Source organism: Protomyctophum parallelum (genome assembly GCF_964188405.1).
Source record: "Protomyctophum parallelum genome assembly, chromosome: 9".
NCBI classification, from domain to species: Eukaryota; Metazoa; Chordata; class Actinopteri; order Myctophiformes; family Myctophidae; genus Protomyctophum; species Protomyctophum parallelum.
In genome coordinates this window covers 33,601,832-33,626,841 of record NC_139706.1, presented here as the reverse complement: position 1 = coordinate 33,626,841, position 25,010 = coordinate 33,601,832, and the positions used below count along the sequence as shown (strand labels likewise).

General features: G+C 43.4%; 1 protein-coding gene across 4 annotated transcripts in view; it reads right to left on the bottom strand.

The window, feature by feature from the left end:
- The window catches only part of LOC310864163 (transmembrane protein 87A), a 62,265-nt gene that overhangs the window by 32,826 nt on the left and 4,429 nt on the right, over positions 1–25,010 (bottom strand). For all 4 annotated transcript variants that reach the window (XM_083772747.1, XM_083772744.1, XM_083772745.1 and 1 more), the window contains exons 2-19: positions 19,100–19,175; positions 17,686–17,789; positions 16,429–16,551; positions 15,049–15,105; positions 14,591–14,656; positions 13,503–13,647; positions 12,889–12,950; positions 12,600–12,783; positions 11,919–12,018; positions 11,240–11,333; positions 10,947–11,024; positions 6,584–6,692; positions 6,331–6,389; positions 4,485–4,588; positions 4,245–4,318; positions 3,169–3,230; positions 2,256–2,308; positions 37–67 (exon numbers count right to left, since the gene is read on the bottom strand). In XM_083772747.1, the coding sequence (XP_083628873.1) occupies positions 37–67; positions 2,256–2,308; positions 3,169–3,230; positions 4,245–4,318; positions 4,485–4,588; positions 6,331–6,389; positions 6,584–6,692; positions 10,947–11,024; positions 11,240–11,333; positions 11,919–12,018; positions 12,600–12,783; positions 12,889–12,950; positions 13,503–13,647; positions 14,591–14,656; positions 15,049–15,105; positions 16,429–16,551; positions 17,686–17,789; positions 19,100–19,175 (1,581 nt within the window). The remainder of the gene's footprint in view (positions 1–36; positions 68–2,255; positions 2,309–3,168; positions 3,231–4,244; positions 4,319–4,484; positions 4,589–6,330; positions 6,390–6,583; positions 6,693–10,946; positions 11,025–11,239; positions 11,334–11,918; positions 12,019–12,599; positions 12,784–12,888; positions 12,951–13,502; positions 13,648–14,590; positions 14,657–15,048; positions 15,106–16,428; positions 16,552–17,685; positions 17,790–19,099; positions 19,176–25,010) is intronic.

Sequence of the window (25,010 nt, the reverse complement as noted above, 5' to 3'; positions counted from 1 at the left end):
GTGAAGTTGTAAAGGTAGAAGCAAAGGCATCATTACCTCATCAGAGTCCAGTAATGGAGGCAAGGCGCTGCGGAGGAGAGGACAAACACACCGTTAACACACTGAACAACAACATTACACTCGCTGTGCATTTCATTAGCTACACACCTGCTGGCTATCAGAAGGGTACGACCACGTCACCTGCTCCCTAAGATGTTGCTGGAACTGGAACTGAACCTCTTGGCCCTTTCTGCATGCAATACTTTAATAAAATAGAAAGGGCCAAGTATATCGTCTCTTTGGGGTGGAAACCTCATATGTCCAAAACTGTTACTTTTCAGGATTGTAATGAATAAACAACAATAGTAGTAGTTCTACAAGCTCAAAAAATGCCGCATTTCAAGCTTGTAATGTATATCTGCTACTTTTGATGCTTTTGTGTGACACTGTAGTATGATTAAGTAGGCCCTACTTCACGTGTGTTCAGCGAGCAGCAGCGTAACAACAGCTGTAGCCTATTTGGTCACGCTAATGAAACAATAAACGGGATTATTTCATAGTATAACTATCAGAACATAACCCAGGTAACTAAAGTTTTCCACCTGTCCAAAGTTATTTCTGAAAAAGACATAGGCCTTAATAGAAAGAAAGTTTGGGAACCCCTGAAGTAGAGCATTCATTTACAGAAAGAAGTACGGAGATAAGGTTTCTGCCCAACAGCAACGATATGAAGTTTACATACTTTTACGTTTTGGTAGGTTGTTCGCATTAATGATCAGGTGTACCTTTTACGGTGGTCCTCAGTGTATATGACATACAGTAATACTTCCTCCCATACTACAGATTATACATGCGTTTTCAGATGGCAGATTCTTTACGATCAAGCTGCGTAGCCATTAGCTAATCTTTCCGTCACCTGATTTACACATCGTCGTACGACGGTGGCGTGTGCCAAAAATAGCCGATCTACAAGCTCACAAAACAAATAACGCATAGCGATGTGACCTTGTCGTGAGCATGAGATCTAGCACCACCAGTTATTTCAGAAGTGGGCACATCTCTAGATAATTGACTCTGCTAATAGTGGCAGGCCATGTTTTATGAGAGCATTCACTCGACAAAAAAAACTCCTCTGCATTTTCCTGCACTTTATTCAAATTATCTCCCTGACCTCAAAATAGCTCATTCCAATTCAAGTGTTCAAGGACCTCTACAAATGCTTCTCATATAGCAGCCAAATGTGGTGCCAAAACACCCACTACTACCACTACTATTTACTAATGGATTTACCACATTGCTGGAAAGTCACATTACTATACGGCTTCCATTAGTATCGGAGAGTCTGAAGAGGGGTTATTTGTCATGTACACTTGCAAGAAGGGTCTGGATTCTGGAATGAACATTTCAAGCTCAATAGCCAAATGTCTGGCTGATGGCAATTTCTACTCGCTTTTTATAATGTAAGCACAGAACCATCAATGAAGACAATCAGTTTCAAGTAGACTACTGCTTGGAGCTTGTTTGACGTGGTTATGAGCAGACACAGCGTATCAAACACACCGACATCAAATAACAATCAATCAGTCAAAGATGAATGATACAACAAACTTGCCAATGCACGATTCCAAGACATTCAAATTGACTGATGGCAGCACTCCCATATCAGGTAAGTTAGACAGGTTAGCGTAATGATCAATCATTCATTATTCTGATGAAGGCACTGAGCCGGAACACGTCAGTCCGATTATCCTGTCTGTCTTACTAAGTCTAAACATGATTGCTGGCATCCTTCTTTTTTATAGAGAAGTCCTGACATCACTCGTTCATCCTCTGGTTCAAGGAAGCAATATTTCTATGGAGAACAACATTGGGTCATCTTAGCATCGTCTCAATTGTGATCCAAAAATAAACTGTTCCGGCGATTGTCAGGGAGGTGGCTCTGTATCGTTTACGATAGGCAGTCACTCATATTTGATACAGCCTGTTTCTGGTGAAAATGTAACTAATTCGCCGGCGGTGACAATAGGGATTTCTCGCCGTCAGTTTACAGGTCATATCCATATGAGTCAAAACCGCCGTGCTCATATGTTTATTTTTTGGAAGTCTATGGGAATTCTGAAAGGGGAAAAAAAAAATACATGATCCAGGTAGGATGTGTAAATGATGTCAGACTTCGGTGCTCTATCGTGGACCATGTTATTCAACCAGATCAGCTGCTAGAAAGTGTGGAGTCGTACAGAGAGCAACATCTGAGTTGTGTCAGGGTGTTGACTTACACGTCTGCCATGGATGAAGGGATGTTCTCCTCGACCCATTTCAGATCCTCATCCTACAGAGGAAAAATATCCATGTTGGGGGATTGTCATTTTTTTGGTGGGGCGGGGGGTTGTCGTTGTTGTTTGTTTCCATTATTCCATTATATGGAAAACTAACAACAGGTACAACTAGTATAGCAATTAGCGGTGCATAATAATGATAATAATAAAGAATTAAACCCCAAACACCACACTGACCTTCTGACATATTGGAGCTGTGTAGGACGTCAAAAGTAACCAAGTGTATTTACCCAAGTACTCTACTTAAGTACAATGTTGAGGTATTTTTACTTTACTGGAGTATTTCCAGTATTTTTCTCTAAATTGTTCAGAAATTGCAGATGTACAAGCTCGCAGAGTGGCACAAAGTGACAATGCTTGAGCTTGTAGATCTGCTATTTTTGAAAACCACTGTTGAGGGATGAGGGAGATTTTACTACATCGCCAGCGTAAATCAGATCTCTTTAGAAGTGAAAGTATTCTAACTGAGATGCATGATCAGAAATTAGGACAGAACATCTGCGTTATGATCAATCTGCGCAGATTCAGTGTCGACTCAGAGAAAATAAGGAAGTTTGCCGGGCCGTAAACCAGGAAGTGAATGGCTGCGCATGCAGCAAAACTGGTCCGGGGGGCTGAGCAAGGCGTTGTCTAGCAACGGCCCCTGTCAGCGATCCCGTTTTATATCGATAAAAAATACCTTAAGATGTCCCCACACGTGCCAGGCACCCTGCGGTTTGATTTGATAGGACGGGTGTGGACGTCCTAGACATCACAAGTGTTAATATGACCGGGGCATTTACAGCAGTCATATAGAAGACAAAGAGAACAGATCATAAGAACACTATGAAAGACAGATGGTTGTTTTCCTCACCACTTTGTTAGGCTTGGCAGTTCCATTGGTCTCATTCTTCGTCCCCCTCATCTTCATCCCCTCTGGACGCACACACACACACACACACACACACACACACACACACACACACACACACACACACACACACACACACACACACACACACACACAGTGTGTCAGTGATTGTTTAGGTACATAGTCAAATCAATGAGCAGTGGTTCACAAACGTCTTTTTAATTTCAAGGACCCCCATAACCTGATGTTTTCCAGAGTCCCAGATACGACTGCTATGCCCATATAAGGCCATGCATGTAAGGGACCGACTGAGTTCAAACGCATTGGGCCGTTCAGATATGCGGTTTTCCAGAATAGAGCTCCACACGAGTATCACCTATTCTGAGAATACTGGACAAGACCCGAGATCAGTAGTTGTCTCTTATTGTTCGAACTGGCAACCTTGCGGTTACCATCCAGCCACTCTACCCCTGAGCCACCGCCGCCCCGTGACCATGCACAAATACAAACACATCCATACCTCTGTGACAAAGGTCTGATATCCAGGTTTTAGAATAATCACACTAGATTAAATGTAATCACGCTCGAGATGGAGAAAGTTACACAGCTGTGATTAATTCCATCAGATTACTGAGCAGTGTGAGGGGGTAGCACCTCAGTCCGATTGGCAGTATAGACTGGAGTTTGAAAGGCGTCTTATCAATACGAACATTTTTGGGTCAGGGTGGGTCATAAGAGGAAAGTTCAGATGGTAAATGGTTGATCCGTAAGGCTCCATTTCAACCTGCCTCAAGGAACCCAGAGGGTCCATGGACCACACTTTGAATGAGAACCAACCATACTAATCAATTTGACCTTAGTAGCCATGTCCTTAATTATTATGAAATACCATCACACTAATACTAGTTGGTGTTGTACAATTCCATGAAATCATCAGCTCTATGTGAAACAAAGAACATTAAATGAAAAAAGAAAGAAAGAAAACACAGCAGGAGTGTTAATTACTTAATTAATCCACAGGTCATCATTATACTATAATGAAACTCATTAGATATAAATAAATAAAGTGGTGATCTAACCGAAGGCTTCATTCATCATGGGTTCCTTCTCCTCTTCTTCACTCTCTTCATCCACCAAGGGGCTGAATGCATACCTGCCATGATCAATCAATATGTCAATCATGTGTTGTAAAACGTAGGGCTAGGCAAGTAAATTATATTGAGGATCAATAACCGACGTAATCATGACGTGACTAATCGAATGATCAAAACGTGATGGTAGAAAGTCCTACAGAGCTCCGCCCCCCCGACCTCCTTCACCTCTGGTTATTGGCAGACGGTCGCCATAGGAACATGATGACCAACAGGATGGTGGAAAAGAGGAAACGCCAGAAGGCATCGTCTATCCAGAGTTCCCTCCAGTCCTGAGGGACAGATAGACAGAGTCAGAGAGAGAAAGAGACAAAGTGAAGGAGTGAGAGATGGCAAAAAGAGGGAGACAGATGAGAGGTGGGGGGTGTTTTTTGTGAGCGATCCAGCCAGCCAGCCATCCATCAAGCTGGTCTGCCAGCCCATCCATTTGCCCATCCATCCATCACATCAGCTATGTACCTACGGTACCTACTAGGGGTGTAACGATACAGGAACTGCATCGAAAAATCTATTTTAATTTCAACAAGCGAAGTATACTGATATGTAAACAGCAACAATATGTTTGAATTTGTATTGTATCATTTTTGCAATGTAAATAATCAGTATCAAATAGTTTTGAAATGCAAATGATCGATTCTATCAATAGTAAGTACTTGTGTGTTGTACTTACTACTTGTACTAGAAAAATAAAAAGGTGTTGAATTACTTTTCCATTCCATATCACTGCACGTGGTCTATCGATAAATGTGTACTCTGTGTTCATGTCAAGGTGCGGGTTTGTCCATGTGGTCAAATATAATGTCCATGTATTTGCCAGAGAATCAGTGTCTACTTATTTATATTTATATAATAAATGTTTACCATAAAAACCCTGCACTATCCACACGTTTCACACAGATTAAATGTCTTTGCTAAATAATTGAATAGCATCGTCGTAATGAACCAATATCGTCCATGCATCGTATTGTCAACCATGTATCGTGTCGCTGCTAAAATGTATCGTTACACCTCTAGCACCTACCTACCTATCCATTGGATTTATCTATCACCCCTAGTACCTACCTACCTATCAATTGGATTTATCTATCACCCCTAGCACCTACCTACCTATCCATTGGATTTATCTATCACCCCTAGCACCTACCTACCTATTCATTGGATTGATCTATCACCCCTAGCACCTACCTACCTATCCATTGGATTTATCTATCACCCCTAGCACCTACCTACTTATCCATTGGATTTATCTATCACCCCTAGCACCTACCTACCTATCCATTGGATTTATCTATCACCCCTATTACCTACCTACCTATCCATTGGATTTATCTATCACCCCTAGCACCTACCTACCTACCTAACTACCTATCCATTGGATTTATCTATCACCCCTAGCACCTACCTACCTATCCATTGGATATATCTATCACCCCTAGTACCTACCTACCTATCCATTGGATTGATCTATCACCCCTATTACCTACCTACCTATCCATTGGATTTATCTATCACCCCTAGTATCTACCTACCTACCTAACTACCTATCCATTGGATTTATCTATCACCCCTAGCACCTACCTACCTATCCATTGGATATATCTATCACCCCTAGCACCTACCTACCTACCTAACTACCTATCCATTGGATTTATCTATCACCCCTATTACCTACCTACCTATCCATTGGATTGATCTATCACCCCTATTACCTACCTACCTATCCATTGGATTGATCTATCACCCCTATTACCTACCTACCTATCCATTGGATTGATCTATCACCCCTATTACCTACCTACCTATCCATTGGATTGATCTATCACCCCTATTACCTACCTACCCATCCATTGGATTGATCTATCTGGCCTGAATTCGGCTACAACACACATGTACACTGACATACATACTCATACAAGAAATATGGAAATACACACGTGTGATGGGAAGGGTGGCGAGTCAGGTGAATGGAGAGAGACGGAGAGATTGAAGACAGACTAAATGACAGAATACTTACGGACTGGCATTTAGACATCTTGAAGGTCCTTGTAGTCCAGATAATAAAGATGACCGATGCTGGAGAGAGAGAGAGAGAGAGAGAGAGACAGAGACACAGACAGACAGCTTGTAAAACCATATACACTATACAGTATAAGACCATTTCCATTCATTTTGACATTTTGGTTTGAAACGTTTTGCCAAAATAGGAATTACTTTGGGTATCGACCATTTTTAAGAATCGATTCATTAGTCTGAATAATTGTCCTTACCAATGACAGCGAAGATGAGTGTGTTGGTGAAGTGTCGGTACAGAGTCAGTTTGACCACGTTGCGTCTGAGACGGAGCAGCTTCATGGTCTGAGCCAGACTCACGAAGATGTGACACACACACACACAGTTAAGGAACTACACAGCTTCACAGACACACACACGCACATACACGGAACTACACAGCTTCACACACACACACACACACACACACACACACACACACACACACACACACACACACACACACACACAAAGACAGTCTTAACCCATTAAGACCTGAGGCCGATTCTACCAAATGCTTTCTAAACATTTTCACGTCAAGAACCCCCAAAATGTATTTGGCCGTGTTGGCTGGCTGGCACATGTTTTGTGCCAGCCAGTCAGCCAACCAGAGACCCCCCCCCAGCAGAGAAGAAAAATAAATTAAATATTATTCAAACATTTTCATGATTTTCCAAAAATGTTCAGAAATAGTAGATGTATAAGCTCGCAGCATGGCTTGTAGATCTGCCATTTTTGAGAACCACTGTTCTAAACCGCAGATGTTTTTTTCTCCTCTCTCAATGAATCAAAGGTTTTATGGTCATGATGCACCAGGAGCCTGGATGGCTTGGACCCAGGCTTAAAATCCATTAAATAAAGAGTTTCAAAAATCTCTATGGGAAAGAAATATGTATATTTCTTGTGGCACCACAAAATGGCTACCACTGCTATGCCATATCATATTCACATATACGCTCAGCCAAGCCCGATATCCCGAGGTGGATTGGAACCCCCAGACTCCACAGATGGATTTAAATTCAAATGTAGTTTTGAAGGACGGATCAAGCAGTTAAAAGCCAAAGCGCTAAGCCGCATAACCTTGGAATTATGGTGGGTTAAATTCCTGCAGCTATAACACAGGGGCACCTCTCAAATATGACATCACATTTCTGTCTCAATAAAGCATGAAATGCCTAAAAACAAGCTGTTCCTCAATCGTCCTTAATCCTGTTTAAAGTATAAATTCCAACACTGTCACCGATCATACACAAGTGAAGAATTATTGGCATTCTGTCCCTTGCATGTCTGCCAATAATGACTGCAGGGTTTCGATAAGCTCAGAGTCAAACAAATGTCTTATCCGGTCTTTTCACCACAAAACGTCTGCACCAGGTTTTAGCTTTCAAAAGGAATTGATTGCTGTTGCTCTATCTACAAGGCTGAAAGGCAAGTACAAGCACAAACAATTTTAGCCAAACGTTTCCATAACAGATTAAAAAAGGATTCAGACTCTAATAAGCAGATTCACATTTAGATTTACCATATATTAAATCAGATGCTTAACTTTGGAACCCTAACTCCAGCTGAGATGCTGTGTGACCCAAACACTGGTGGTGTAGCTTAAATCACTGGCATACAGAGAAGCACAGTGACCCCTTCTGGTCTAGTACTGAATCCATCTCAACTTATTGAGTGGCGGATATCCACCAGCAGAGGGCAGAGTCGAGCACAGCCAGAGGAATAGCAGCCAGCATCACTACATCATCTTCAGCCTAGGGAGAGATGGACACGGACCATAACAGAACGTATGGAAGAGAGAGCCAGACATGACACAGAGAGACAGACAAAGAGAGAGAGACAGAGGAGGGAAAGAGATAGAGGCAGAGAGAAAGGAAAGAGCTTGCAAGATTGACAGAACGAGGTTGAGTTGTACACAGTAGGGACAGAATAGGGAGCGAGAGACAAGAGGAGGGATGTTGCAATAGGAAAGAGAAGAGGGGACGGTTAAAGCGCAAAGACAAATGAAGGAGAAAGAGATAAAAGGAGAGGGGTAAGAGAAAGGGCAGAATTATCACACCTAACACCTAAGCAGCAGCACCATAACTTTTAGTCAAAGAGCTGCAAGTAATAGTCAGCATTTGATTTAATCTCCATTAAGCACCAGAGGGGTGGTGTTCACAGTATCAGCTTTACTGCCATCTGTCTTTCCTAAATTGTCTCCCTCTCTCGGCTTTTCTACTGTATGTCTCTCCTGCACCTTCCCCCTCTAAGCTTTCCTACTGTCCGTCTCTCCTGCACCATCTCTGCTCAGCTTTCTACTGTCCGTCTGTCCTGCACCATCTCTGCTCAGCTTTCCTACTGTCCGTCTGTCCTGCACCATCTCTGCTCAGCTTTCCTACTGTTCGTCTCTCCTGCACCGTCTCAGCTTTCCTACTGTCCGTCTGTCCTGCACCATCTCTGCTCAGCTTTCCTACTGTTCGTCTCTCCTGCACCGTCTCAGCTTTCCTACTGTCCGTCTGTCCTGCACCATCTCTGCTCAGCTTTCCTACTGTTCGTCTCTCCTGCACCGTCTCAGTTTTCCTACTGTCCGTCTCTCCTACACGGTCTCCCACTCAGCATTCCTGTCTGTGTCTCTTACATCATCTCCACCTCAACTTGGTTACCGTCTACCTCTTCTAAAGTGACTCCCACCACAACCAAGTTTAAAATCAGCCATTACAATGCCATTAAGGCCTGCCAAAGTGCATTTTTCTAAAGTCGTATGATAATTAGTCAACGAAAACTAGACTAACAATAAAACATTTCAGCTGACCAAAACTAAATAAAGATTGGTTGTCAAACTCAACAATGGTCTGGAAGGTACATCATGCAGCAACCAACAAATAGAAAGACAAACAGGCAGAAGGCAGGCCTTATGAGCAGTGTTGGGGAAGTTACTTTTAAAAAGTAAGGAATTATAGTTATCGTTACTTATCTAAAAAAGTAATTTGTTACTTTACTTTACATTAAATTATGAAAGTAACTACTTTACTTTACTTTAAAAAAAATATATATAATTAATTAATTAATCTCAATTAATCGCATATCAATAGGCCTATTTGACCTGATCATCAGTGAGCTTTTTTTCGAATGGATTTGGATACGAGTGAATCAATGAATAGTGACTACATAAGCATAGGCAATTAAAAAAGTAGTAATAATAATAGTGATAATATTATTATTTATATAATGCTTCTCTGAGTACTTAACAGTGCCACCTGGTGGTCACCAGTTTAGGCTCTGAGTGCCAATTATCCCATTATAAAAAAGAGAGGGCGTTTTAATTTTTTTTTGTAAAAACAAAAAATTGTAATTGTTTTTTTGTTTTTTTTCTTATTACGTCTCGTCGGGATTGGCACCCATTGCAAAGACGTCTAGAAGACGGGATTACGGTTTTGGCACTTAAACTTAAAGACGCTTTTCAAGGGGAACATGAGAAAACAAATAAAAACTACTTTATTATAGAAAAACTAAGACTATGGAATAAAATAAATGAAAGTGGAATGAGATAGCTGGGGAAACAAATATTCTAGAGGTGTGTTTGAACTTATAGGTGGTGGCTGGCATGTCTTGTGAGTTTTGGGAAGTGCATAGTTTTGACAGGTCTGCCTGCTGTGGACAGTGAAACCCTGACCATTAAACACGGGCAGACGCAACATCGAGTGTGAGGGTTGGGGAACGGATGGAAAGTACCAGTGTTATTAGGAGGACTCCTTGGCTTCTAACGATATGGACCAGAGTTAAACTAATGTTAGCTCCCATGCTAACTAGTTGCTACCCTCGTCAGAAACAACACCACCATCCAGATCGGGTGGAAGCTACTTGTGCCCGTGGATGGGAAATGAGATTTAAAAGGCTATAGAAGCGTGGATGAAAGGCAAGCACAGATGTGCAATAAAGTTGTGTCGTGACTCGTATTTGCGTGTGTATTCCGTCTGACGACGAGTGGTTTATGCTGCTAGTGCGTTGTCGTTGCTGGCTGCTGAGTGCTGATGCATATTTAAGAGCGTCATAAGCATGCGCCCGTCCTGCGCTGGAAGTAGCAGATCTACAAGTTATCTACCGGTCGCAATGCACAGCGCTTTGAGCTTGTACATCTGTGTTTTTCCCGCAGTTAGTTGAGAGGCAGAGCACAAACGAAACTGTCAACACAGAAAGCGCTCTCTAGTCTCTGCACTGCAGTCAGCAGCACAGAGACGCCTGTAATATGATAGACTCACGGAGCTGCGAGACTTTTCACTGATCACTTTTCACTGATCACATAAGTTGACAATAACGCCATAACGCGGGTAACGCTCGCACAATAACTATAAGGCCGTTATGGAATGGGGAAATGTAAAGCGTTAGATTACAAGTTACTGCAAATAGTAGTTACGTTATGTAACGTAACGCGATGTAAGGGCGTTAGTCATAACACTGCTTATGAGAATGAGTCGGGTGTTCTCTCATCTAATATCTTTTGCATGTGTTCTGATTGAGGAAGATATTTGTACATTTATTACTTCGGCCTCAGGCAACTTAAAATATAGTAATTAAGTCGTTGTGTGTGTTAAAGGATATCCACCAAACGACACAGGAATCGGTGAAGGCCAGCACAAGGTCACACAGCAGTCTGTTGCTATTGTTATCTCCACGATCCTACAGAGATACACACAGGTTAGACACACACACACATGCAAGTCAAGTGTATAGGCTGCATAATAAAAACAACATACTTAACATACTAGCAGATGGGGTTGGGGAGGAGAAACATGTGGCATACTGTGCATTGTGCAGTCCTACATCACATCTAGTAGAAACACGTGTGCACACTCACACACACACGCATGCGCACACACACACACACAACTTACGGCGTTGACTCTGAGGATTCCCTCCACGATAGAGAAAACGAGGTACAGAAGACCCACTCCGACCACTCTGTGCAGCAACGCACCCAGTCTGGGCCTGAGAGAGAGACAGAGAGATAATTAATGTAACCTGATGAATCTATCACTCACTGAGGGTCTGTATTAGGCATGTAACGGTATGAGATTTTACAGTACGGAATCAAACAAAATACTGTATGTATACCATGATAAGTATCATTATTTGAAGAAAACATTTTATTAGCCTATCAAATGAATGTATTGAGTAAAATATAAAATTATGATTTAAAGCTTATTGTCATTAATTTTATTTAAGCGATACTGCAGATGATGCTTAAATCAAAACCAAACGGGGGAAATTGGATTACGTGACTGACCATTTATCTTAATGTGGATGTGAGAATATGACGAGCATTTCACGACTCGTGCGAGTGGTGTTGCACATCACTTGCGCATAAAATAATAAATAAATACATACGGTGAGCTCGGAAATCTCATTTATGCTGAGGTAATGCAGTATTACGGTATACCTTTACATGCTAGTCTGTATTTGTACATCAGTCTTGTCTGTGCACATGTGTGTGGGTGTGTTTGTTTGTTTGTGTGCACTGTGCACGCGCACATGCGTGCATGTGTGTGCACGTGCGTGCATGCATGGGCTCACTTGACAATGCCATATCCCAGACTTGCAATGATCACCAACACCCTGGCCAGAGTTCTCTTCACCGCTGACAGTACTTCTGCAAACACTACGGCCCCCTGGACTGGTGGAGGACACATTGAAACTCGTTTAATTAATTAAATTAACTATCTCCTGGACAATCATAATAAATATTATACGACTTCCACACATGACATCAATGAACAACAATAAATGATTCACCTGCTCCTAGCTGTGTGTGTGTGTGTGTGTGTGTGTGTGTGTGTGTGCGTGCGTGCATGTGCGTGTGTTTTGTTCCAGCTTTCTCAAGACCAGTAGTCTCAAGACGATTTATTCAGGAAACTGCCATATTTTATGGTTCGGGTCATGGTCAGAAGTCAGAACTAGGTTTGGTCAAACTGTGGTCACTGGAAAATATTTTTTTAAATAATTGATTAAATGCCAAGTGTAACTGCCTGTGATTGCCCGTTTTGAAAAATGTATTAAGTTACAGTATGTGAAAAACAAAGTCGACAAAAAAATGTTGTCATAGTTTTACCACGCCTCCCCGTCTCTATCGCTCTCTCGTTTTGTATATGCATGGAATGGATAGTTCCTGTTTGCCTTTGATCTCTGTTCGTTCTGGGACCATCACCTGTGACTCTTCAGAAATTATTTACTTGGGGTTTTGATCCTGTTCCATACCTGACTTTCCGTCGTATCTTATGCTCTGGAACTCGGCATAGTAGACAGCCTTCTCCAACATGCCCAGGAAGATGACCCCGCCGATCCAGAACTGAATCCTGAGCAGGTCCCTCCAGTAGCACGCAGACAGCACCAACCAGAACACAGCCAGCAGCACGTACACTATGCACATCACCATGTAGAACTAGAGAGAGGAACAGGAGGAGGAGAACAAGAGGAGAGGTGGTCTTTATTTACCAAAACACCCTCTAAAATGTGTACGTGCATGCATGTGTGTGTGTGTGCTCACCATCATGAGTGGCCATTCTGAAGCAGATATATAGTCATGGGGACCTTGCATACTGATCTGCACTGGAGACAGAGAGATAAACACCATATTAGACATGACCTTATTTCATCATGGGTCATATACCGTACTGTAAATTACTGGAGAGATAGAGAAACACCATATTAGAAATTATTTCATCAGACTTTACACACAATTATTACATAATCGTAATTATTTGAGCTAATTGCAATTATTGTTGCATAATCGTCAATCGTTTCCATGTTTCTGCTTTTCCCCCCCTAAAATAGCAGGTCTACAAGCTTATAGATAAACAATTTCTGTATTTTGTAGATTTTGGGAAAGAAAAATATATATAACAAAATATTAAATGTGTCTGATGATTTCTTTGTATATTTTAAGTTATTTGTCATATCATCCCTGTGCAATTTGTGATTACGAAGCCTAAAAGACAATATTTGACCAGACACCAGATGAAACATTTTGTGCCAGGTGCCACCATACAATATTTGTGTTAAAATATATTAAAATAATGTCAATATGTCAATCGACCCCCTGGAAATTATTCAAGGAGAACCACTGCTGTACTGTGCACGTGCGTGTGCGTGCACACTCACACTGCATGCTCCAAGGAATGGGTGTTGGGCCTGGATCGGGGGCTCTGCTCTTGTCTTTAACCTCCACGATACGGAGAATAAACATGTACGGCCCGTCCTCCCAGCTCTTTGCTACCTGGTCTGAATGAGGGTGTTCCCCTGCCATCTACAAAACACATACACACAGAGTTGGAATACACAGTGACAATAGACAAGAGGCAGAACACACAGCTGCGTTGGCGAGGTGTAAGGAAACAGGACAGGATACCTGAAGAAGTAACAGCTTTGATGAAAGAAAACGTTAAGATATCAATTGGCTCTTTTCATTAGGATGAAGGTTCTGTGATAGTGTTTAGTTTACATGAGCCATCCATGAAGGGTTAGGTTACAGTGTGCCATAAAACAGCAGACATTTTGTGGACTCCACAACCCTGAGAACCACTGCTCTACAATGTTCAGTATATCAAAGTTTCTTGTGTTGTCTGTTGGGAGCATAGCATCTTTATGCCTATTTGCAAACCGGCACTGGTTTGTTCTGGTTTGTTCGAACAAAATGTTCGATGGAATGCAATGAAATCAGTGAGAGCCGGCAGGACAACAAGCTTATGAATAAACACTATCTCTTAATGATTGCAACCGTTGTTAAATAAAACAATCTGTGACTGACAGATCGGTGAGATCCAATCAGGGCGTGTGCAAATCTCTGCCGCGACCCGCCCCTCTAGACCAGAAACCTAAGACATTAGCTCAGCCTACATACAGGCTAGAGGCACAAATGTCAAATTAGATTTTCCAACTGACTTCAGTTCATTCGACAATATCTGACAGGTCACATTCATTACAAAATATTGTTTGTTCATGGTCCAGTCGACTCAAAGTCAAGATTTTGATATAAATGGTGTGTTATTCGAAAGACTAAATCAGAAATTGCTGTCAAAATGAACACTGGTCGGCTCTCATTCTATTCAATGCATTCCGTTGAACATCCCAATTAGCATCCGAGTGCCTCTATGGCACATGCTACGGGGTAGCAACACCTAATTCTTCACATTTCCTTGGGTTTCATGAGGTGGTATGACAGTGAGGCTGTATGCCATAGCAGTCCATACCTTGGGCTTTGGAGGCTGCGGCACCACATCTCTCCTTTTCCTGCTTGCAGTTTTCCCTGTGACAGGCTGAGAGAGAGACGGCAAGACAGGAAGAAACAGGATATGACTTACTTATGCTGCGGTCATCATATTAGCATTAAGACACGGACATGTTTTTTTCTTAAATTTTAGTTTGCCTACAGTACATATCAGTTGAATGTGATGTGAACAACACATTAATTACATTAACATTTTGTATCGACATCATGCAGGTTTCAGCCATCAACAAACACAGGGAGTATGTATGTATGTATGTATATACAGTAGATTAAGCAGTCAGTTGGGAGGGAGAAAAATATGTTAAAAGCATTGATACATACTTGGTACTCTGGTTGTTCAACATTCTTTATGTCTTGCTGCTGATGTTTTTGAATAGTATTGTGTATATTTGTCTATCATAAATGTTTTAGATCACTCACCTCTTCCGGTTGCACATCTGTCAGCATGGTGGGCGGGTCAAACTCAAGCACGCTGAGCTGAGGGGAAAAAACAACAACTGTATTGCACTACATGTTTGCGAACGCAGTGAGCCACTTACTATGACAGCAAGGGCTGAATGTCTGTGTGTGTGTGTGTGTGTGTGTGTGTGTCTGTGTGTCTGTCCCGCTGTTACACCACCCGCCCGCCACCAGAGGGCGCAGCTGTAGCACACACACACACACAGGGCGCAGCTGTAGCACACACACACACACACACACACACACACACACACACACACACACACACGAGCTGCGTTCGCTTCCCGCGTTTGCGCGTCTTACTTGTGTATATGCTATATATCAGTGGTTCTGACAACACACACACACACACACACACACACACACACACACACACACACACACACACTAAGGCTGTCCCCGAACATTCGGAGGTTCGAACGTTCGCTCGTTAGGGTTGGCACTCGAATCTTAATTAATGGGCTTGAAGTTTGAACCATTCGTTTTTTGGTTTTTTTTTTTTTTTTAACTCGAAAATAAATCCCACTGTTGGAAATATCTTGTCTTATTAATACTATTTTGGATTTATATAGGCTTTTATAAGATTTAGATGTACGTGTCCTTAACCCTTATTTGATAGTCTATGCAATGTCGCATAGGATCTATTTATGAATTGCAGCCTGGTTAAAAGCACTCGGTTCGGAGCTCGAAGGTTTTTTATTTAAATTAATTAGAAACGAATGGTTCGGATATTCGCTTGAAAATTCCTGCCGTAATTCGAGTCCTTAAAACAGGGCTAGGGTAACACACACACACACACACACACACGTGTTTTTGTTTTTTTCTAGCATCTCAACTAATGTTCATGAGTGCATGGTTAGGCACCTTTTATATCTTATCTAAGGCACACTTTGAATATGTAGATATGTTGTACTTTATACTGTGGTTACTTTGCGTATGCCCCGTTTGATGCTTATGTATTGTAGCAGCATATGACGTCAGGGTATAACTGGTACAACTAGCTCTCAATTATGACGTAATAAAGATGTGGATTAAAGGACCCAATGCCAGGGTGTAACTGGTTTTCGATGGTGACGTAATGACGATATGTTTTAGTGTCGGGAAGATTAAAGGTAATGCCCCTATGTATACATGTATGTAATCTGACACCACTGCCATATCAAGCACGTAGCAAGTAGTCATTACGTCATACGCTCGCACGGCGCATACACATCGAAGCACTGGACGAAAACTATTACTTGCGCGCTCTGCTTGCGCAAGTAATAACTTCCGGGTATGATGATGATGTCACGCACATACCCTCTGTTACAGTATACTACTTATTGTCATGGTTTGTGTTACCAGATCAGGGTTGATGATGTTGGAGGAACAGTTGATCAGGGGGTACTGGTGGAAGACGTAGAAGCCACTTCCTCCTTCCTTTATGACGTCTGTAGACCTGAAGTAGCTTCCTACCCTCTGTGGCTGCAGGGAGGAAAGCAGACCAAAGCACATACTGTACAGTGCATCCGGAAAGTATTCTTTTTACCACATTTTGTTTTGTTACAGCCTCATTTCAAAATTAATTAAATTGGTTTTTTTCCTCATCAATCTACACACAATACCCCATAATGATGAAGTGAAACTGGAAAAACACATGTACATAAGTATTCACACTCTTGACTTAGTACTAAGTTGAGGCACCTTTGGCAGCAATTACAGCCTTAAGCCTTTTTGGGAATGATCCTACAAGCTTGGCACACTTGAATTTGGGGTATTTTCCCCCTTCTTCTCTGCAGATCTTCTCAAGCTCTGTCAGGTTAGACGGGGAGCGTCGCTGCACAGCTATTTTCAGGTCCTTCCAGAGATGCTCACTGGGGTTCAAGTCTGGGCTCTGGCTGGGCCACTCAAGGACTTTCACAGAGTTTTGCTAAAACTAATCCTTCGTTATCTTAGCTGTGTGCTTGGGGTCGTTTTCCTGTTGGAAGGTGAATCGTTGACCAAGTCGGAGGTCCTGAGCACTCTGGATGTCTCTGTACACTGCTCCATTCATCTTTCCCTCTATCCTGACAAGTCTCCCAGTTCCTGCTGTTGAAAAACATCCCCACAGCATGATGCTGCCACCACCAAGCTTCACCGTAGGGATGGTATTTTCCAGGTGATGAGCGGTGCCTGGTTTCCTCCAGACGTAACGCTTGGCATTCAGGCCAAAAAGCTCTATTTTGGTTTCATCAGACCAGAGAATCTTGTTAATAATGGTCTGAGAGTCGTGCCTTCTGGCAAACTCCAAGCGGGCTGTGACGCCCGGCTGTCATGTGCCTTTTATTGAGGAGAGGCTTAGGACTGGAGGAAACCAGGCACAGCAAAAAAATCATTATCCACTTTCTTCCTCCATCCTGGATACTGGATAGCATTAGCCTGTCCTACATTTACTCTGTTTGTTTACACACCACTGGGTAGCTACAGTAGCTAGGAAGCACAACAGATCAGACAGATTCAGCACCTCGATTAGAAATATTAAACATATTAGCACGTTGACCATTTGCTATAAATAACACCGGCTGTGTAGATGACAGCAGAACTTGAAGCCAGAACAAAACAGAAGAGAAAGGGTCTTACATCAAGTCCATCCAGTTGAAAGACTTCATCAGAACAATGGGAGTTCCTGAGATACCAGGAAACATTCAGCTGGACAGGAGAACTGCCACACGTCTCTGACGTCCCTGGAAAACACACACAGGTACACAGTGGACCACTAGCTTGATCATTATGAGCCTATCAGCTGTCAGTATAGGGCCGTAGGAAAGGGTTAGTAGTGTCAACACCTTAACACAAAGGCTAGTGGAGCCTGGGATCTAACCGGGGACCTCCCAAATCCAAGACCGTTTTACCACTGCCGCCCCAGAGCTGAGGTCATCTTGTTATATACACATAGGGCAGGGTGATATGACCTCAAATGTAATCAATATCATTGTAAATTTCAAACTTTTGCCTCTATTGCGATTAATGAATGATAAAAATAAATAAAACGTGAAAATAGCAGCTCTATATGTTCAACGCATTGCGATGTAACAAGTTGTGAGCTTGCAGATCGCCTAGTTTTTCATGCATCCATTGCACAACAAAGTATAATACAGGTGATTAATCAGACAAATCGATTTAATCGATTTCTTTTTAATCAATCAATTACAATATTTTCATGTTGATTTTCTCCAAGAAAAAAACTATTGCTTCTCAATTATCCGATTAATCTACATGAGCAAGATGAAGGCAGATATTGGTTGAGTTCTAAATTTCGGCATTGATACATTTTCAGTCAAATGCCCAACCCTACTCTCGTTATAGAATATATATACATACAAGCACATACATGCACACATACCAGACCGACAGACATCTCAAAGGTAAATATTGTACTTTTACTCCACTATAATTACTTGAAAACTTTTGTTACTAGATAGTAGCTTTGTAGATTTTGATTATTATTACAAAACTACTTATATATCTGGCAAGTTGAATATTGACGATCTATAAGCTCACAACCTTGTAGATATGCTATTTTAAAATGACTTTTTTCAATATTAATTTTATAGTTTATACATATGTAAAAATAACCACCGCTCATCTGCTGAAAAAACTTAAGTGAGGTGCTGGAGTCAAAGGGATATTAAGGTAAGCTCAGCACACTATCAAAGCAAAATAAATACTGTGCGCAGATCTGAGCAGAGCTTCCCTTTCTTTTTGAGTGGTGCAACCACTCCAAGGAACAGCTTTGTCCCTATGGGACTATGTTACTATGGGACTATGTTACTATGTTTAGAGTACCAATAGGGGGTGCTGTTGCACCACTCGCTTCAGACTGGTCAGATTTTTCTCATTATAGTTTATACATTTTAAAACTGGGACCTTCTGCATAATGAGTACTTTTTCTTTTGGTAATTTAAATATAAGTCAATACTTTTATACTTTTTTAATAGGGTATTGATACTTTTACTTAAGTAAAAAAAATAGCACTTCTTCCATCACTGCTTACCTTTGAGTTTGATGTAGGTGTTGTTGAAGAGCGTCTTAGTGAAGAGGAAAAACGACTTGTGTAACTTGAGTGTCTCCTAAAACACAAGTGACACAGACAGACTGAATCATCACACTTAAGCCTTTAGCTGCTGTTCTACATTAGTTTCAAATTAAATGGAAGAGGAGAGACATTTTGGGCATTAACCATGGAATTAGAATGACCATGTAGGCCGGGATTAGAAAATGATCATCAGATGTAGCCAGTCACAAACCATTAATTTCTAGCAAATACAGTCTGGAATTTGGCCAACACTTGCTAATTTAAAAAGCAGATAAAGTGAATGGTAAGAAGAAATCACAGTGGAGAGCGCACAGAAGCAATTGTACACAATTTCTATATATTACATACTAGAATTTCGCGGTCGCTTTGCGGCCGCTCATCCCAGAGTTACGTTGCCGCGCACTATGGGAAGAAGGAAATTGCGGGAGTTGACTCCACATGTAGTAACGGATGGGTTATTAGTTATTATTATTATGTGTCCTTATTAGTGATGTAAGCACAAGTGATTAGACTTGCTGGGCATTTCTGCCTGACGCACCTCCGACGGTGCCATGGTGCTGGCTGCAGGGTCATCAGCCGGGAGCCACCCTTCACAGATGTTTCGCTCCATTAATCCCGGAACATCTCTGGGTGGTGGAGCAGCGACAGGGACGTCTCCCTGCCGCCCCCTGCAGCCAGCCGAAGGATCCTTGTTCTCCCCACACTCTGTCCCAGTGTTATTGCTTTTGTGGTTGTGGAATGAGTCCCAAGGGACTATGCATGGCAGGGACGTCCATCTCCCTGAGTCAGGCGTGGGCTGACCGCATACCACAGCATCTCAAGGTGGTGAAATATAGCAGCAGGAAAGGTTCCCTACTGCCCCCTGTCTACGCTCCTTGTTTTCCCCACGATTTGTCGTTTCTCCTGAGCCATAACCAGAAACTTCCTTGTTCTGCCTCCTCTGCCAGGACTTTGAGGGCATTCTTCAGCTTGGAGCCTTTGATCCCAAGGGACTTTAGTAGCCGCTGGGTGGATGCTCCAGTGTAGCCTCTACACCCGACTTCCACTGGGTATGTGAAGGCTCTCCACCCTGCTTGTGAGCACTCACTTGCCAGCTCTGAATATTTGTCCCTTTTTCTCTCAAAGGCAGCCTCCATTCCCTCCTCCCAAGGAACTGTCAGCTCTACCATAATGACTGTCTTAGTAGAGGTGGACCACAACACGATGTCTGGTCGTAGAGCGGTTGTGGTGATCTCTTGCGGGAACTTCAACTGCCGGTCTAGGTCAGCCCTCATGTTCCACTCGCTTCCAGCTGACAGGAGGGACTGTGGGCTCTTGGTGATGCTCCGCGGCTTGCCACCTTGCTGGACAAACTGGATCGACCGCTCTGCTGTTCGTGAACTGGCGCCATTTGCTTCTATTCTGCGTACTTCCAGGATTTCAGCTAGCTTCCGCAGAACGCGATCGTGGCGCCATCCATATCGGCCCTGCGTCAAAGCCACCTTACAGCCAGAAAGGATGTGATGCAAGCTTGCGTTCTGGGTGTCACAGAGCTTGCAGGTCACCTCTGTCCCGTACCACACATGCAGATTCCAGGGACTGGGAAGGGTGTCGTATGTGGCCCTGATGAGGAAACTCAGCCTCGCTTGGGGTATTCTCCACATGTCGGCCCATGTAATGACCCTGTTGACTACGGCCTCCCAATTGGTCCATCTCCCTTGTTGCTGTTGGCCCACAGCCTTGATCATATAGCTCTCCTCTTCCATTTTCACCACTTCTGAAACCACAAGGTCTTTCCTTTCCTTCTTTGAGGCTTTGGACCACTTTGTGGGTGCTGTTCCCCAGCCAAAACCAGCCCTGCCAGACTGCACTTGTCCTACCATTTCCTGATGTTTCAGTCGGCCAATGGCCTGGTCTACTGTCTGCATAGCATTCCATTTACGTCCAGTGCGGACTTGGACCTTGGCGTTGCGGACAGTTGGATCAGGTGAGTCTCTCAGCTCGAACACAAGCCTCACCTTCTCCTGTTTGTAGCCCAGGCTGATGGATTTCAGTGGCAGCTTCAGGGTGGTTCTTCCAAACAGAGCTGTGTTGGAAAGGCATCTGGGAAGGCCCAGCCACTTACGGATGTAATTGTTGGCTTTTGAATCCAGCTTGAGGACAGTTGTGGAGGTGATATCACACAACTTCAGGGGCCACATCAAACGATGGAATAGGGTGAACTGGTAACACCAGACCTTGAGTTTCCCTGGGAGAAAGCTTTGGTCAATTTTGTTCAGGCCGTCCAAGAGCTGAGATGTGACTGAGGCAGCCATGTGCTTGTCAGACAGGTCTGCAGTGTAAAGCCTTCCAAGGCTCCGCACAGGTTCATCAACCACACGTGGGATTTCCTCACCATCCACTGAGAATGTGATGTTGTCATTCCTGACTCCTTTCCGGATGGAGAGGCTGCGTGACTTGGTAGGTTTTATTTTCATCCGAGCCCATGCTAGAAGCTCCCCGAGTCTTTTCAGGAGTCTGGAGGTGCACACTGCTGTCTGGAGGAGAGTGGTGACGTCATCCATGTAGCTCCGTAGGGCCGGGAGTCGCTGACCTGATTGGGAACGGACTCCTCGGACCATCTGTCTTCCACCAATCAGGATGATCTCAAAGGCTATTGTGAAAAGGATTGGAGAAATGGAGCAACCCATTGCTATCCCCTTCTCTAGCTGGTGCCAACCAGTTGAGACCTCCTGAGTTGTGTAGCAGACTTGGAAGTTGTTAAAGTAGTTCACTACGAGGCTCTGGATGCAGGGTGGAACATGGAAGAAGTTCAGTGCAAAGCTGATGAGTTGGTGGGGAACCGACCCATAGGCGTTTGCGAGATCCAACCAAACCACGTGTAGGTCTGCTTTGTTGCGCTTGGCTGTCTGGATTTGCTCCCAGATCATAGCAGAGTGCTCCACGCAGCCAGGGAAACCTGGGACGCCTGCCTTCTGACAACTAGTGTCGATGTAATTGTTTGCCAGAAGGTAGTTGGTCATGCGCTTTGCCACCACAGTGAAGAAAATCTTCCCTTCCACGTTGAGCAGGGCTATGCCTCTGAACTGGCTGATGTTATGAGAGTCTTTCTCCTTTGGGATAAAGGTCGTGATTGCCCTGCTCCACGCTGATGGCATGGCTTGGGTTTTCCAGGCAACACCCATCAGCTTCCATAACAGTTTCAGGAGTCCAGGACAGCTTTTGAACACCCTGTATGGTACTCCATTCGGGCCGGGTGCTGATGCAGCTCTCGCTCGCTCAACCACCTGCTTGACCTCAGCCCATTTCGGGGGAGTGGTGTCAAACTGCGAGGAAGGCTCAGGTGGCTGAGGTACATGGCCTGGTGATCCGAGGGGGTTGTTCTTTTGGCTGTCGCTGAGCTGAACTGTGATGTATTCCTCCAACTCCTGTTCACTGGTCTGCAGTGTCCCATTCTTCTTTTCCTCCAGCAGGCCTCGGGCATACTTGAAGGGGTCCCGGGAGAAGCTAGCCCTTGCTTTCTCCTTGCGGCTTCTGCGTTTCCTGATCCTTTCAGCTCTCCTCAGGTGTGCGAGTTTTACTTTGATCTGGTTCCACAGGTTCTTCAAGCCGTCTTTATCCTGGTCATTGGCTTTTCTCCATTGTTTCCGTAGGAGGCGTCGTTCCTTTACGAGCTGGAGGATTTCCCTCTCCCGTCTCCCGATCTGTTTGGGAATAATCCTCCTCTGGGGCATTTCTCCAAATCGCTCTTTGCCTTCCTCGTAGATGATGTGTCCCATGATGTTCAGTTTGGAGGTTACGCTGCCTCTTAGCGTACTTTGGAGGGTGGTGCATAGATTATCATCGAAGCTGCTCCAGGATTCTTTGTCATTGGCTTTTGGCCACTTGACTTTGGCTTTCCGGATTAGCTTCTCTGGTGCGACTCTTGTGGGTTCGCTGCTTGGCGTTTCGTTGTGCTGTGGGCTGTGCGGTTGTTGCTGCACCTCATGCTGGGAAGGCTGGTCCTCCTCTCTCTCACCAGTTGCAATGGTTGGATCAATAGCACTGTGGTGCTCAACCTGGCTATGATTCCTCCTTGTCTGATCTGCTTCTGCAGTGCAAGCTTGCATCTGGTTGCGGCCGCCGCCGCATTTCATCTTCCCCTGATGAGTTCGCAGGCCCCGGTAGGTTGTTACTTTGGCCCACCCACAGCCACATTCTCTGAGGATCTTCATATCGTTCGTGATTGTCATGTCAGTCGTTTCCGTGTTATCCGTCCTGTTTGGTCCATCTTCCATCCCGCCTCTCGGTGGACCGCCGGGCTGTTTTTTCCTTATGTTGCTCGTAGTTGAGTTAGGGAGTCCATGAAGCTTGCTTCACAGACATGTGGAAAGGACATGTTATTAGTGTAGTGTAGTCAACACGTTATGGCTCATACACACTGCCCGGTATTTGCTCCGATTATGCTGTCGGGGAGCATTTTTGGCGCTGACCGACAAAACGGCTGATCTGACGTTAAGCGGTGCCCAAAAGGTAGATCAGGATCTACCAGTATAGATCACAAAGGCTTTGCAGGTAGACCACATGACATGGCCCTAAAAATATATATAATTTTAATATAAAAAACGATTTTTGCATCTGACGCTTGAGATGACTTGATTGATTGATATAAAAAGTAGACCGTCTGAAAGATGTGAACACACCAAAACACATGCATGACCAACGGAACAGAAGGTGGTGTTGTTGAACAAAGAGCTTCAGATTTGCTTGTGTTATATTTTCACTCCAAGACAAGAGTAATTTTAGATTTAACTGACAAAGTAGCTGAACTACAAGTTATAGTCCGCATTTTGAGGACAGATCTACTTAATTGCTCTGATTTTCCTGTGGACTGTGATGTAACAGTCCACAAATTCCATATATGATATTACAATTTGCCAGCAGAGGTCTGTGCAGTCTGTGCAGGTGATTCTTTTTCTAGGTGTTGGAGTTTGGAAGTGCTCGCTTTCAGTGAACGTCCTGCTGCCACCTGCATTTATTATGTGCAAATTAAAAAACAGGTGGTACGCAGGGCCATTGCATGATATCCAATGAGCACTTCCAAACTCCAACACTATTACCTGCAAAAACTTTGACAAAAGTAGCTCTTAACATGTCTACAGTGGATTAACACTTTGCAGATAGAAAGAGGATAAGTCATGCTTTAAATAGTAGCGGTTATTTTTAAACGGGCGTTTTCCAGGTATTTCGTCCCGGATAGAGAATTTCTCACAGTTCCCAAGTTGTTCATATTATTAGCCAAGAACAGTAGAGATATTCTCTCCTAAATGAAGTGCACATTCACATAATATGGGATGAATAAGTCGTGGTTAGACATAACCAGAGAGATATTGGCCATCTGTCAAAAGCTACAATATTTGGAATAGTTTTGGGGGCTTTGAACTGACCAAGTTATCCATGATTATTAATTAAAACAAGTACCGTTGGGATTTCAATTCCCAGATGAAAGCGAACTCCGTCCTCAGTCCTCATGCACACCTAGCAGGCAACCAATGCCCAAGCACCGGGCACTAGAATGCTCGCCTCAAAACAGTCAACTGGGCGTACAGGCCGAACTGCTCAGCCTGGTATTCCTAAATGTAACCTAAAACCTACAGTATGCTTAAACGGTTACATCTGACCTTTTTCCTAACCTTAACCTCAGTAAAACAGTGCCAACAAAACCTAACCCTGTTCCTAAACTTAACACCGGTAAAACTATGCCTAACCTTAAACTTATTTCTTATCTTATTCTCAGTAAAAAAATTTATACAAGAACCGCCCCACCTGCCCAGGCGGTGGCGTAACCGTCTGGGCACCCGACTGGTAATCCAGTCGCAGTGTGCCGCGGGTTCGACTCCCGAGCCCGACA